The 16,280-nt window shown below is 39.0% G+C and overlaps 1 protein-coding gene across 1 annotated transcript in view; it reads right to left on the bottom strand.

Annotated features, from left to right (window-relative positions):
• Positions 1 to 16,280, bottom strand: part of XPO4 (exportin 4) — an 82,184-nt gene that overhangs the window by 49,877 nt on the left and 16,027 nt on the right. Inside the window, exons 2-4 of the mRNA XM_033051949.2 lie at positions 10,274 to 10,379; positions 6,684 to 6,825; positions 6,295 to 6,433 (exon numbers count right to left, since the gene is read on the bottom strand). Coding sequence (XP_032907840.1) covers positions 6,295 to 6,433; positions 6,684 to 6,825; positions 10,274 to 10,379 — 387 coding nt within the window. The remainder of the gene's footprint in view (positions 1 to 6,294; positions 6,434 to 6,683; positions 6,826 to 10,273; positions 10,380 to 16,280) is intronic.

A 16,280-nucleotide genomic window follows, 5' to 3' on the forward strand; every position in this document is an offset into this window, starting at 1 on the left:
TGTAACCAGGAAGCACCCACTGATTTTTATCTGTTCCTTCCCAAATGAGCCAACTGGTGGAAAAAAGCTATAGAACAGGGATATGATGATAGGAATAGGACCCACAGCTGCAGTTCTGTGCTGTCAGCAGTAAGGGACTGGCTGGGGAGTGCACTCCCTTCCTCTCGTTCCCTTTCTGCCACTGTGCAAAGACAGATGAGCAGCTCCAGGTTAACACATCAGAGCTACAGCAGCACAACAGGCAAGACCTTGCTTCCCTTCCTTGGGGGGAACCAGCCTAACCAAGGGAAACCCCCAGGGGTGAGCTGAGAAAATCAATTCCCTGTGAATCACCAGGGGCCAGAGGAAGATGATCTTGTGGCATGTGAAGCATGTAGGCTTTGGACAAAGAGAGAAGGGAAGTAGCAGCCTCTACTAATAACGGAAGAGGTTCAGACAGTTTGCTAGAGCACAGGGTGCAAAACAAGCTTTTCTTTGTTTCTCTGGAGACAGGCAAAGTTGTGAAGCAGAAATCAGGAGGAGAAAAAATAAGTAAGTTGAAGGCCTGAAAACTATTTGTAAAAGGTAACATATCCTTCTCCAGGTTCTTGTCCTAACACCACCATTTGGATCTTCACCCCTACCACAGCTGCACGTACAAATACAGGACTCTCATTGAAACTCAAAATAATAAATGGTTAGACTAATATGCAGCTCACCATCAGCAGCACTCAGCTTTAAATAGACACCATCCCAACAAGAGCTCTTTGGTGGGAAGGTGTCCTCCCTCCCCTCTCTTTTCCCAGTACTCATTCCTGGTCTTTCCTGCCTGCTTCTGCCTGCCATACTGCCAGCGATTACAGGGCTGTGCTTCGCAGCAGATCTGCTCAAAGAGAAAAATGAGAGGCTGTGAGGGAGAAGGGGCTGTTTCTAAGCAGATTGACACAAAGATCCAGTATATTATTGAACACATTTATTCTGAAGGGTGGGACCTTTGATAGGAAAAATGACTAAACACCAAGCAGCTAAAGTTAAAAAATAGCTTAAAGAGGCGTTTCCCCTAAAGCCTGTTTGTGTGACACCACTGCAATTAGAAAAAAAAAAAAAAAAGCATGGTGTAACACATAGAAAAGCATAATTTCTTTCTTTCCCAGTGAGACTGTGGGGTCACAGGTGAGGGACTCCACACGTGCAAATCTCATGAGATGGCAAAACTGAGGAAAGAAAGGGTTTGGCATGCCATACATAGAACAGAGGATGCACATCTCACCACTTGGAACACATTTTACTTCCCAGCCCTGTGTTTGAAACTGTGGCTCTAGTGTAAATGTTACTGGGGAGTTACCAATTTCCAGCAGTTATTAAGCAACTAAGCTCAAGACTTGCTGTACTGCATCTCTAGTAAAGCCAGCTCCCTTTCAACGGAAAAGTCTGAAAACTGCAAAAGCACCCTTGTTAATTCAACTACTAAAAAACCACATGTTTTAAAGTTCTCTTACATTTCTATCATTGAGTTTTAACCTCATATGTAGAGTAGTTTCTGGATTCCTAAAATTCCCAAACCAATCTTTAACACACTAATTTAGGCCTTTACAGAGAACTTATCAGCTTAAATATCCTAGTTCACCCCCTGTGTTTTATACTCAATATGTCTCAAGGGCAATGAGGTTCATAGAACAATATAACAATTTTATTAGACCAGAAGACACAATTTGGGGTGGATAATACATATGTTTTTATCAAAACACGAAAGTCAGGAGAGCCTCTCCAACTCCTGCTCTACCAATTGAAACAATAACTGCTAGACAGGTTTCCAGAAGTAAAATTCTCTTTAAAGAGGAGAAACAAGAACTGTAAACGTAAAATAAATATAACTAGTTATCCAGGTAGCCACTAGAATGGATAAATTGACTTCAATGAAGATGAATGCCTAGAGTTTTGCTTATTAATATTTCCCACCGCTCACATGAAATCCATTCACAGCACATCCCTCAGAAACTTTAGGTAATCTGAAGCAGCTGGATTTTCTCTCTAGCCCAACTAGGAACGTTGGGAAACAGAACAAGAGATTTAAAATTTTTGCAAGAGAAGTAACTGTTAGGATTCCAGAGCTTTTCCAGTGATTCTTGACAAGTCTTCTTCCATATACAAAAAAATATATGTAGGTTTTAGATATGGAGCTTTATATTAAAATATAAAGCTACTGTATGCACTATGGGTCTTAAACAGAGCTTTTGTTGCTTCCCAGTCCCATGTCAAGTCTATAGCAGCTGGACCCCTCTGCATCTGCCTACACATATACTGGAAGAAATCGAGGTGTGATCCATACTTCAGTCTGGTTTTAAACAAAATCTGATTGTGTTCACATGCAGACCAGATCCTCCTCCTGGGAGTCAGTCACTTAGCTGCCAGGATTCCTGTCCTTCTGGCAGGGATGAAGGACAAATGAAATCCTTCAGCTATGCAAAAGAAAAATATTTTAACACAAGAAAAAAAGGCCAAGAAATTAAAGGCATTTATAGTTGAGAAGATCTTGGCCCAAGCAATTCTCCAAAATCTTGAAATCAGTGATAGAAAACATGCATTTAGAATTTTAAGACTGGCTCATGATACTGTGTCTGTTGCCAGAAGCTCTGTCCCCCAGAGAGAGATGAAGATTTTGAAAAGAGATCCTGAAATTGCTGTCAGCGTCAGAGGGAGATTACAGATTCTCCTTTGTGAGCCTAGGGATGGCTTGTACTGAAAATACAGGAAGAGCCAGAAAAAACAAACCCAAGAACTCCAAAGCTAATTTTTGTCTTCCTAGAGGATTATTACCTAAACTGAGTTACAAATAAATAGGCAGCCAGACTAAAAGTTTGCTTTCCTTTCTCAAAGCTTTCTGCTGTGAGATTCATAACGCACCAAATGGCAGAGAACCAGCGGCAGAAGCCAACACTCCAGCTCTAAACCTGGCTCTAACCATGCATCCTTCATATCCCTGAAGTATTAACTCTCCTTAGTGTCCTGTTATTTCCTTAACACGTACACTGTGTTCCACTATTAAAAATTACTCAATACTAAAGCCATTTTTTTTATTCTCATAGCAATTCCTCTCCTTATCTTCCTTCCAACCTCCTTATTTTTCATTCTCAACAGTTCTCTCATCAGTCTTGCTCACATGTCAGTTTGCCACCACATACCTTCAAGTCTTAGCCTCAAAATACATCCATTTCTGAAAATCTTTTTAACTGGTACTCGATAAGTTGAGGTACCAAACACATTAAATCCTGCGAAAGGACACACACAACAGAACATGAACTGCCCTCCATATTACCCCAACTATCAGGACTTGTTCCTGACAAGATATTACTCAGAAGTCCCAAAGATTTCATGGAGCAGGACTGTCTGATGATCACAAAGTTAGCACAGATGTCTGAAAGAAGCTGGGTGGAGGGCTGCAGGGAATGGAAAAGATTAAGTACCTACATTATTCTTGCAAGGTAAAGATGGATCAAGAAGCTTCACAGTCAACAGGGAAGAAAAAGTAAGCAAGAAGCAGACAAGAGAACGCTTTGCTTTTTTAAAATGGACTTTCTCTCAATTACAAACTGCTGCAGAAAGCCATTACCTCAGAATACTCTGAGTTGGAAGACACCCATGAGGATCAAGTCCAACTCTTAAGTGAATGGCCCATATGGGGTGGTGTTATTAGTACCATGCTCTAACCAATTATCAGCAGCTAAGAGGCGCTGATAGCTCTTGTTTGAGAGCTTTAAACACTTTTAAATATGAAGTGACCTGCTGCTGACTTCATGTGTAGTGAACCTCAGGATGACACAAATGGGTGGGCAGAAGGTCAGAACAGAGGGCTGAGAAGGATACAGGAAGGACAAAGACTGGAAAAAGAATTAGGAGTCACAAAGGTATGAAAGACTTCCGCAACTTAAATGTACAAGGAGGCAAGAGTGCATATCACACAATGGGAAAGTTATCAAAAAAGGGGAATGATTCCTTCCACAGGGAACCACAGAGGACTGGAAAACATGTGCTGATCTCTTTCAATATCTACATCCCAGCCTCTTCCCTGATTTGAATGGAGGCCTGTATTTACAAGCAACTAATATAAATGAACCTCCAGAAACACCTGTGACAGTGCTTGGCTCTGTCCTGACAGCACGTCTTGGATCTTGAAAGCACCACTCCCTTCAGGATGTGGGCTTCCCACCATATCCTGAAGCACCCTCAGCTGAGACTCACCGCAGCAAGGCAACTGCACCACCGGGGTGCCACACATGCCTCACGGCATGGCTGAATGCCACTAGCAAAGAAACAAAACCACCCAGTCGTATTTGAAAATATAACTAAAATAATAAATAATTAATTGTATGAATTATTTCACACAACCTTTCAAATATTTATACAAGAGGCATGCTCTGACTCCTTTCAGAAAGCAGTTTTGGCAGGTACCATCCCAAACCCCCATTTTATTACTGCTTATTATTGCAGTCCTGAGTACTGGTAACAGAGCCTCTCTTGCAGCTAAGCATCTGAAGATTACAAGAACATTTTCATGAATGAGAACTGGCTTGTAATATAAACCATTATATATACATGGGAGCACGTGTTTATAACCAGTTTGCCAAAAACTTACAACCAAATACTGTGCTGTACAGCAGCACCACATGTCTTTTTTTGCTAGTAAGTCTTATTAGCACACCAGAATAGACATTTTCAACACCATTCTTAAAACTTGAGCGCAGATATTTTGGAAAAACTATGGAGAAATTTCCACTTGTGAAGAACAGGAAATAAAGGGAAAATGAAATAAAGGGAAATTAAAAACTGAGCTCAATTTGGCAGTGAGCTGAACTTGGAGAAGAGTTCCCCTTCCCCCAGCCAGAGCTCCCCTGCAACATGCTCTGCTCCACAGCATGCCCAGGATGATATGCTTGGAGCAGGCAATCTTAGTTTGATGTATGCTGTGGTCAGTGCAGTGTGTCTGGACAGTGCATGCACAGAGTACAACTGCACAAGCTGGACTCTGCTCTACTTAGTTCAAAGTCCATGTTTCTATTTACACCACTTTCATATCCTTATGTAAAGATCCTACAAATTACATGAGCATACACAGTGTTGTGCATAAAACTCAAAAACCTCAGCTGTAACTCCATTTTAATAACCAGACTATGTTTCCTGGGAAAAAAAGCATTAACTCAGTTCTTCTTAGCAAATATCCATTTCTATCCGAATTACGCAGAATCAAAGGGCTAAAATGGTTTCCTTAAGGTAAATAACTGTATAATTAAGTTTTACAAGACTAAATGAAATTTCCATGCCCTGGAGCGATATTACTTGTTGCTCAGAGGTGACACACTATTTTTAGGACCATGACAGGAGCTGGATTACTTCTAGTACACTTTGATTGAATTTTCAGAGTTAAACATTTGCCACTCCCATCTATCTAGTACAACTGCTCTAAATGCTCAGCAGTGTCATGAGCCAATTCTCTCAAGGTCTTTTTCTGAGAAAAGTTTCAGTTAAAGTTTCAGCATGGAATCTATATACTCTTTGATTTTCATTTGGTAGGAGAAAAAATCACCTCTCTTTAAGCTCTAGTTACATGCCTCTATTATGACCTATTCTAAACTTATCCCCTGGCATAGCAAACGGAATCTCACTAAATGCATAGATAGATATTGGACACCTTGTTTCCACTTTGAGCTCAGTATGGAAGGTAACACTCACCCCTAGTAGTATGACATTAAATCAAGAATAAGTTTTGTATTTCCATTCCATGTTTTACTTCCTCATACCCCTTTCTCTCCACCTACTTGTCTCCCAAAGAACAGCAGAGGTCTGTGCCTCCTGCTCACAGTCTATTTCGACAGCTGAGCCGCAGCAGAGTGCAGCACTGCACAGATGGAAGGGGAACCAAGTGTGCAAAGAACCTCCCAGCTAACGGAAAATCTGTTTTACTTCTTACTACTAGATTAAAGAAAACCAGAGAAAAAAAGAAAGCAAATAATAATTTTTAAAAAAAAAGCAAATATCTTCCAAAACAAGCCACCAACCCACAAGTATTGCACTTAAAGTAGCCATTCAGAAATCCATTCCCTAAAAATATGGTCTCCTTGTATACCAAAGAGATACAAATTTTACCCCTAGTCGCAAAGCATTAAAAAAAATCTCCAATTTAGTAAATGATTAGTCATTAAGTTGGTAATGATGCAATTAGATAAGCAAAGTATAAAATATTTTTTAGCCACTAAGTATATAATGTAAGCTGCTGCTACAGACTGCTTAACTTTTGAAGAAAAAACTCTAAGTACTTACCACAGTGGGGTTACCGCTGCTGATCAGCTGGCTGACTTCATGAAAAATGCTTTTGCAGTCGATTGATTTGTCTAATGATCCCCGTTTCACTATCACCGCTACTGCTAATAAAATCTGCTCCCGAACATACTTTTGAAGGCTGTAAACAACATTGCACAAATATACTTGCAGGTAATTCTGGACATTGATGTTCAATAAAATTTTAAACACATTTCTTTTTCAAAGATTTTGTGTAAATTTATAAGGGAAAGCTGACAGAAGTTATCTGCCAAGAGTAGAAGACAAATTGTTCTTAAAATGATGTTGCACTGCTACCCAGGGAAATAAAAATGATAACTCAGACATTATGGAGAATCCTACGTGTTCAGAGATGTGTTGTGTCTACTTACTTAGGCCTTTGTAAGACATAGGTTAGAAGGAATGTTCGCAGTGACTCAATACTAGCTTTTTCCAAGAGAATCCATTCTCTTACAACTGCTTCCATTATCGCCGTAGCAGCTTGAAAAAGGACATAGTCCACTTTACTAGTTTCTGTGAGAAAAAACAAAGGCAACTTGAGTATTAGAAGATACGTGTTCAGCTTGAATGTGTTTCCAACAAAAAAAATTAATGGAATTTACTATCATTTATTATTAAATAGAATACTGTTGCTATGAAAACAGAGAAGGAATTTGCAACTCAAAGGGAGAGAAATAATCAATAACCCAATTATCAAATTGTCCAGTATTATTCAAGTCAATGACCTAGGAGAAAAGTTGTCCGCTTTAGGAGGTTGTTCAAAGAACAGGAATAAGAATGCTAACACAACGGGGGAATAAAATAATAAAGATGACAGATTTAGTTTCAAAACATTAATTAATGAAAGCAATTAATCTTACAGGCATGTCAAAGCTGGATATTTCTGTGCTTGCCTTTGAAATCAATAGTGCATAAAAGTAAATGTATTTCATGGTTAATAAAAAAAAGCAAATCCACTTACACTTAAAGGTAGCATTTGTGCTTAATTATCCAAGCAAAATTTTTATACTGTGGTGTATTTAAAGTGTTCTACATCATGTTCAAGTTTCCAGATTTGAGTTAATCAAAATGTAACTTCTGACAGTGTAGGAATTGGAATTACTATGTATACAGATGCACTAAGAAAAGTACAAAAGTACATCATGGAGAAAAGCAGCAGTTTGGGTGACTACAAAGTACAATTTAAAAAGAAATGCCAGAATATGAATATAATTTCTATGATGCTAGAAAGTTGCAGAGACATTTTTGTTGTTGTTCCTCTGCTTTTAAAAATTTTAACTTGGAAATAACGGGTAATATCTCAGAAGCCAGTTTCAAAACATTCTGAGCTCTGTAGAAAGAATTTTCAGAAAGGGTGCAGCCACAGGGTGGCAAAAACATGAAATATGAAATGATGAAATAAAATTCCCAAACAAAAAGCAGAGTTGGAGCTGTTAGTGGTTGACCTGCCAGGACTAGAAAACTGTGTTTACTTGAAAAAACCTCAATCATGAGCTGAAGGGCTTTAAATTACTACAAAACAAACTTTCTTCCCCCAATTACATACACATAAGTTTATAATATAAATATCCTTTATATATAGCTCTATATCAGCAGACAGCAGCTAATACGCTAAAATATTTTTAAGTAATTTAATCAGGCTCCAAATCTAAACACACGCAGGTAAATATGCCTAAATCAAAATAAACCACATTTAAATCTACTTAGCTTAATTTGTAAAACTAAGTAACCACTTAAGTGAAAGATTAATGTGTTTGTCTAACAGATATAAAAACAAATAAAATTATTCCTGCATGGGAATTTTAATTCTGGCACTTGTTACCTTGGGTCTTCAGTTTTTCTAACTGTACAAAGCTCATACACACACAAAAAGAGAATGTAATTTAAAAAGAATGGAGTTTCCCCTTTGTGCCAAGTCCCACAGCCGCTGTGATCGCTGACAGCACAGACCTGCAGCCCCCAGTGTAAGCCTGAGCACCATAGGAACTCACTAAAGAAAGGAAGGACAAGTTTTGCCAGTGCACTGGACAGCTATAAGCTTACAGCAGAACGCAGAGCCTCGTGCTTCCTGGGTTCAACTCCAGGTTTCTACGGCTGTTTCCCTTTTCCATATGCTCACCTCCTCCATTATTCTCCCTGCATCATTCACACACTCTTCTTTCCACAAATGACATCATCCTTGTTATCCCTCTCTACCTCCATTCCAGTTCCTGTCTTGACCATTTTCTTCTTGTTTCTTTTTAAAGCCATCTGCTTGGTCCTCTGGTTCCAGCCCATCCTTCCTGCACATATCCCTTCAGTACATTTCAACTCTTTTATTCTTCATCATGAACAGTTTGCTCCATTTCCCTGGTTCCTGATTTCACAATCCCCACCTCTTCTTCCTTAACTCCCAAATCTTAACTACCTGTTCTTTCTGTCCAGACGGTACAGATACTGAGGAAGCACAAAGTTTTGAAAAAGTCTCTAAGTTCCAGGTGTCAGCATCAAAACTGCCTACATTTTCATGAAAAATACGCCCCAGGTGGAAACATACTGGCTTCTCAGTGGTGGTAGCATATGAAGTTTAAGAATGCAATATTTCTAGATGTCTAAAGGGTGTTAAATCCCTTTATTAAGGGATTAAAATCAGCATCATATTCCTTCCAACCAGCCACATTTGAGATTTCATGAAATTTCATTATTTATTTCTGATTGATGATGAATGTATCCTTTGATCCAAATGCTCTGCAAACAAAGTTACATAAGGATATTTTCTCACACTTAATTTTCTCTAAAAATCAATGTGAAGACAAGAAGCATGAATTTTGCTGACCCATCAAGCAAAAAGTGTGATTGCAAGTCTTCCAAACAAGATGGAGTACTACTAAAATATACTAAATCAAAAAAAACCTAATTTGTAGAGAAAAATTTTGGTTGCAGAGTGGATGTCGGAAAGGAAGCATATCCTGGTCTATATATCATAGCATAACAGCAAAGTAGGTCTGCAATACTGACATCATAATATTCATGAATTGTAAGTCTCTAATCCAGTAAATTTAGAAATAACTGTTAAAAAATACTGCAGAGTGAATTACGTATGAAAATATTTTCAACATAATTCCAATATTTCTCTGCTCATTCTGTCGAATTCTTTAAAAGAAAAGTTGCCTTTTTGTGGTTTTGGCATGCATTCTTTTGCGCAAACTTTGAGGTTTCCCCTGTCAGGTCTGAGTCAATTTTCACTGAAATTCCTCTTCACCTGTCCCCAGCACTCACATCTGGTCAATACCACAGCGCTGAGCAGCAATTTTACATCTTTACTGCTCCTATAATTTTCAGATTTAGCTGCCAAACTCTAGTAAGTCTCTCTCTCTCTAGCACCTGTAAAAACATCTTTAAAACTTGCTATGCAACCACATTTAGAGCATTTACATCAAAATCAAAGAAATTTCCGACGAAGGGTGGTATCTGCCTCTTTCTCTCAGATATAATCATACAACATTTCAAATCAATACTGTCTTGCTTCCACCAGGTTGACAGAAACTCTTCTAGCTTTTTGCTCTTTTCATCCAGCTGGGGAGGAAACTAAGCAGCAACTGTTGTTCAATTGGAAATAAACTCATTTAAGCACCAATGAAAAATCTGGTATAAGTGCATAAAATTGCATCATTGGCTGATTTAATGGGAAGCAAGCACAAAGCCAAGCAACCATACTACTGGCAGCTGCACAAGCTGCACAGATTATGTGCAGAGGAAACCTATTAAATCAGTTTAGGAACTTAGTTACATGAAGTTACACCTTCCAGTTTTGAAACTGAGAGAAATTAAACAAAAAAAGGGCTGTAATAAGCTTCACCGTCCATCAAAAATTACCCCTCACTACAATCAAAACTGATATTCATAGTCCCAGCTGCAAAAGAACAGCACAGTTCCAGTCCTAAAAGAATGTACACGCCTAATTTCATTTCTTGAAACTTACCCAAAATATGTTTGCAAACAGCAAATGGTGATTTTGATTTTCTAAATGATAAGAATATGTGCTCAGCATGTTGGCGTTGTTCATTGTTGACCATGGAAGGTGGTGCCTGAAGAAAAAAAGAAAATTGTTCAAGCACTGATCAAAAATATACTAAGGGTAATGCCATAAACTTATAAATGTTTGCCTTGCTAAACACCAAAACCAAGTATCTCTTGGCAAAACGGCTTGCTCTCAGGCATTGCCCCCTCTTATATACCACTCTGTATTTACATTGCATGCACATATGTGTGAATATCAAGATATCCGGCAGAGTCAATAACTGAAGTATAGTTTCCTAATGATGTTTCTGAAGAAAGTTAGAAGTCAGATCTAAATTCAAACCAATCCTATTTCTACTCAGACCAAAAATACCACTGCACATCACTAAATGCTGCTAAGCACACTCATAGTCCTGGAAGCAAAGCACTATTCTCTCTTTAGTTCTACATTTGTTTTAAAATATTTAGTTGTATAATAAATTCCGGGGATTTGAAAATTATTACAGATTATTTCTAAAATAAAGTATTACCAGGAACATACTACCCTCTAGTGTTTAATGTTAAAGTTGACATCCTGAGGATCCGGTGCATTTGAAGAGACAAGTAAAGCCCATTTGGGAATGGTTGTGGTGGTTCCTCAGCTTACACCCACCCCTATATACACCCACCCCATTACATCCTGGGCACCTTGGCTGCTCAGGTAACATCTGCTGCTCTCCTGTTGAAAGCCAGCTCCAGGGTGGTTTCTGCCCAAAAATCAGCTAGAGGTAGAGCATGAAACCATGCAATAACCTGGACCCCCTGTGAGGTGCCTACAAAACACAGAGAAGCTGCTTCACTGCAGCCTCCCCTCACTGAGCAACCCCAACACCCCCCACTGCCCTCAAAGGTAAACCAGCAATGCAGAAAGTATTAGCAGCTCACAGCACCACACTGCTCTCCACTTCTGCCACTGGTATTCTGACTTCTGCTGTTTGGGATTTATCTGAACATGCACACAGCACAAGATACTCTTGATTGATACCACAAACAAGGTAAGCAAAACTGATGCTAACCTTTGAGAAAGAACATGCACACATGTAGGAAGACACCATCCAAACTGCAGAGCAGGATCAAGGTGACAGCATAGGTTATTGAACTTCAGCTGAACTTCCAAACTCCACATTCCAGCCCTATCCCTAGCAGTTTGAGAAGAACACGTGTGCCACCTATCTTTCTGCCACTGCTTTGGGAATAAAAGCATCAAGACCAATGCTTTTAACATAAGTGAAATATTTTCTAAAAAATAAACCACAAGCAATCTGATTTAACAGACATTTCTGTGATATAACCTCAACTGTCCTGCATGCAGCAGGAGCTGTTCCTAATGGGAACAGCTGTTTGTGTTTTCTGCAGTGTGAAGGACCATCCTCCTCTGTGTGGGCTCCAGCTACGTTAACTGCAATAGAACCAGCTGTACAGAATGACTGAAGAATATTTGAAGCAGATTATCAAACAGGCAGGAATGACCTACACAGCAACAGCTTGATACACACTTCAGCCAGAGCTGTGGCAAATAAAACCAACTGAAAAAAAGGCAGTTCCCACATTTTTTCCCTCATTGTATGGGCAAGCATTTGTGCAAATGCACAGAGAACCAGACTGGGGAAGTGACTACCACAAATCATGCCAGATTTTTTCATCTGGATCAGTCTGGTTCACCATAACCAAACACAAAAACCTAAACTAGCACAGTATGAGACATAGTGAGTGGTGAGACTGCTTTTTTTTCAGCACCAGTTATCATTTAAGTACATTTAATCTACAGCTTCTGCTGCTGTGCAATGCCTGGGATTAGTTACAAGTCTCAAGGAACTCACAGCTCTGCCTTGTGGTATTTCACAAGAACTAAGAATCTAATTTATTGAGACAAGTGACTTATTAAAATAACTTCCTGTATCAAAAGCAGAGGTCCTACGCCTTTCTTGGTCCCACCTGCATGGTGTTGTTACCTCTTTGGATGATACTTTCTATCAACTAGTCCACAAAAGAAGATATACAGGAAATTCAGGGGCAACATGAATGAACATTTGTTACTCTAATAAGCATTAAAAAGCCAGACAAGTGCCAGAGCTAGTGTAATGATGGGGAGAAAAAGAGTGGAGTGACATTTCCTTTTCAACACTACTGACCTTGCAGCTCACAGTTCTGCAGCTCTGTAGGCTCATGAAGCCTCACTAATTATAGCCTTGTTAGAACGAATCCTTTGGGTGTGACAAAGCATAACTTCTTGCAAGCCCAGTGTCATTTATGTTCACATCTTTAGAGCCAGAAGACCAAACCAGGGCTAACTGATGCAAAATTAATTTTGTATTAACACATTATATTTAAGTTCTCCATACAGAGATCCTATCTATTTTCACTGTTCCATAATACTTAAGGAATACTTCAGGAATATCAGCTGCAAACTATGGCACCACTAGAAAAATCAGAGAAGTTCTATGGGAAATACCTCCTTTATCATTATAATAACTAGAAGGTAGAACTCTTGCTTTATATTATTTTAGCTCTTCTACTTCTCTGAAATCCAGTTACAGAAGATCTTTGACACCTTGGAAAGGCATATGGCATATCATATTCCTGTATTAATTTTTAAAATGACAATAACAATAACTTCATAATTTTGCTAAGAAAAATTCTGGCCATGATGAAATATAAACATAATTAAGGATGGGGTGAGCAGCGTTCATTCCTTGCAGGCAAAAAAACTTGCTACGACAAATTTTGATTTTTCACTTTTGCTATGGCAAGACAGCACTGAATACAACCAAAGTTAGCATCTTCCTACAATACATTACAATCTTTGACTCTCAAAACTGTCCAGAGCAGACAAGTCCAACAATTAAGACTTGAACTGTACTGTAAAGCCACCAGAGGGAGCTTAAAGCTCACAGTCTACTGCCTTCATGCATTCAGACAATATTCATCTGTACAATGAAAGTAAAGTCCCACTAGTTTTTGCTTTAAAGAAAAGGCCAGCATATATATATTCTGTGCAAATTTTACATTATAAGAACATTGGTTTGGTGAGCCCAAGAGCCATGTACCCTGGTGCCCAGCACCTCCTTGGCACAATAGGGTTAGAAACATACCCAAAGTATTCATCATGTTTGAAAGGTCCCCTAGAGCACACATGCCCATTCATTGTGTTCTTTCTAATTGTCTCCTTCAAACTCTTCTCTACTATCCACTTACACAGTAAGGTAATGAGCAGGTTCTTTTGGCATATTGAAACTATTTGTAGCTATATCACTTTACTTTCTGTACTGTCTGACATTACCTCTAACCATCTGTTCTCTCTTTTGCCCTGCAAGTTACTTCTCCAGAACAATGATCATCTTTCTGATTTTAGCATAACAAGCTACAGCCCCATAAGAAGAGAGCTCCTATATGACACAGTATTATAAATAAAATTACAATCTTTCAACTACCAAAGACACAGCAGTGTCCACAAACAGGATCCAGCAGGACTACTGTTTCAAATGGCAGCTATTGCTCAAAGGAAACTGAAAGAAGACAAGACAAAAACACTGTAGCACACTAGCACTAACACTTGCAGCACCAACTAAATTTACCTGAAAGCCTGGACAACTACTTAGAAAGTAATGTAACTGCAGAGGATGGGAGACCAACTATCATGGAAAGTACACACAAGTACACACATGACTAGGAAACATTTGTTGACATACAAGTGGAAAGAATAAGGGCTTTGGGATTTTCTTTTATTTTCAATAGGAGTAGTTAGATGTATACAGAGGAACTGAACCTACACATATGTACTCAGAAACACCTGCTTTATGCAGCATTTCCTACCTCAGCATTTCCTACCTTCAAAAATAATAGATAAAAATAGACAAAAAGGAAGCAAACAGGTTGCAAATACAATATGTCCACTAAGACTAAAGTTACCATGTATTTGTCACTGTCTGAAGAAGCAACACACACCTATATTTGAAGTGTGCTTTTTCAGCTCCTTCCTCTTATCTGAAAAGATCTTTTGCTTCAAAAAAGCAAATGCATCAAATTCCACCCTCCCAAGTGATTTTTGGCAGTTTCATGCCAATCAGATATCAAACGTGTATATCACAGATATACAAAATACAACCTTTTTGGATCATACATTAGAAGTTACATTATTTTCTTAAAAGTTTTAGATAATAGAATAGAAATGCAGAATCACATAATAGTTGGAAGGGACCTTTAAAGGCCATCTAGTCCAATCCCCTACCATGGGCAGAGACACTTACCCCTTCCATCTAACCAGGGTGCTCAGAGCCCCATCCAATTTGGCCTTGAACATTTCCAGGGATGGGGCACCCACAACTTCTTTGGGCAACCTGTGCCAATGCTTCACCATCCTCACTGTAAAAAAATTATATCTTCTTACAAGGTCAATAAAAAAGACTGAATTGGCTTCTGACTATGAATCTTGACCTCTTCAATACCTTCAACAAGCTGATTGTTTAGTAGTTTCCTCTAACATCAACGTGGATTCCAGAGACTATTACTTATTGTTTACTTAAGACACTGATAGTATCTTAAAAGTAACAACTTCTACCATTGAAGCGACATTATTATTAAAATCAATAAGGGAGTAAGTTTTTTAAAATATTTAGTTCACCAGTTTGCGTTGGTATTTCTGAATCCCAATTTTTCTAAGAAAATTCCTGGCCACTATAAAATATAAACATAATAAGGAGGGGGTGAGCAGAGCAGCATTCATTCCTTGAAGGAAAACAAACTTGCTAAGACAAATTTTGATTTTTCACTTTTGCTATGGCAAGACAGCACTGAATACAACCAAAGTCAGCATCTTCCTACAATTACACTGGGGGAAATCTGCAAATTAGCATGTCACAAAGAACAGTCATGCACTCCTCCAGACTCTGCTGCTCAGGAGAACACAGAGAGAGTACACTGGAGTGTTTTAAGCTGACACCCACAGTATTCCCACCTACAAAAAAGGCCCCCTATGAACAGCACAGCCTAAACAGTAGTAGGATTGTGAAAAGGCAAACATGCCTACTTAGAGAAATTTCTCAGTTTAAGAAATAAAAAAAAGGATCAGATTGCTTGTACCTGCTAGTATTAAAGCCAAGTACTAGGGGCCCTTCTTGCCAAAGGCAATGTTTATGTCTGCAAGTGAAGTACATTACAAACTTGACAAGGGCAGAAACAAAAATCTGATACTTCTACTGAAGTGTGACTTCATAAAATTCACCACAAACTCCTCAAACTGACCTTCCCAAATATGTAGGGGAATTATGCCTTCCTTGCAGTCAAAAGGTACAATAAAACTGTTCCCAAACTCTGGTCTTCACTCCTGGCTTATGAAAAGTCAGTTCAAGACATTCCTGTTCTTCAGAATGGTGTCTAGACTCTGTGCTGCAGAGAGCCTGGAAACCCAGTGAGGAAGAGCTTAGGAAACAGATCTCTATCAATATACAAGGATAAGCAAAATCCATCACAGATGGCAATGGCACTGCTAGGTCTGAACTTTGCTGACAGCCACCATCAGGCAAGACATGCTCAGAGAAGCAGGGAATAAAGGAAGTCCAGATGGCTTGCCAACATGTCCCAGCAGGCAGGGAAGCCAAATAACAATGAGGCATATGCAAAGGAGAAAGATCATGAGTGAACTTGAGAAGCATGTGCAGGGGAACACCATGTGATGGCGATAACATAGCTGAGGAGTATAGGCAAAAATAGAAGGAGAAAGAGAAAAAAGGGGAGAAAATAACACAAGGGTAAGTAATAATTTTTAACTAGTGCACATATTGCATTTAGGACAGGGACAGCTAAATATATTACTCCACCCACGTAACCAATTGTTACAGCTGCAACACAACTAAATACAGTAATTTCATGACCATAAGGCGCACCAGTCTATAAGGCGCACCGGTTTTTTTTTGCACCGAGGCTCCGCCCCC

The sequence above is a fragment of the Catharus ustulatus genome, chromosome 2 (genome assembly GCF_009819885.2).
Source record: "Catharus ustulatus isolate bCatUst1 chromosome 2, bCatUst1.pri.v2, whole genome shotgun sequence".
NCBI classification, from domain to species: domain Eukaryota; kingdom Metazoa; phylum Chordata; class Aves; order Passeriformes; family Turdidae; genus Catharus; species Catharus ustulatus.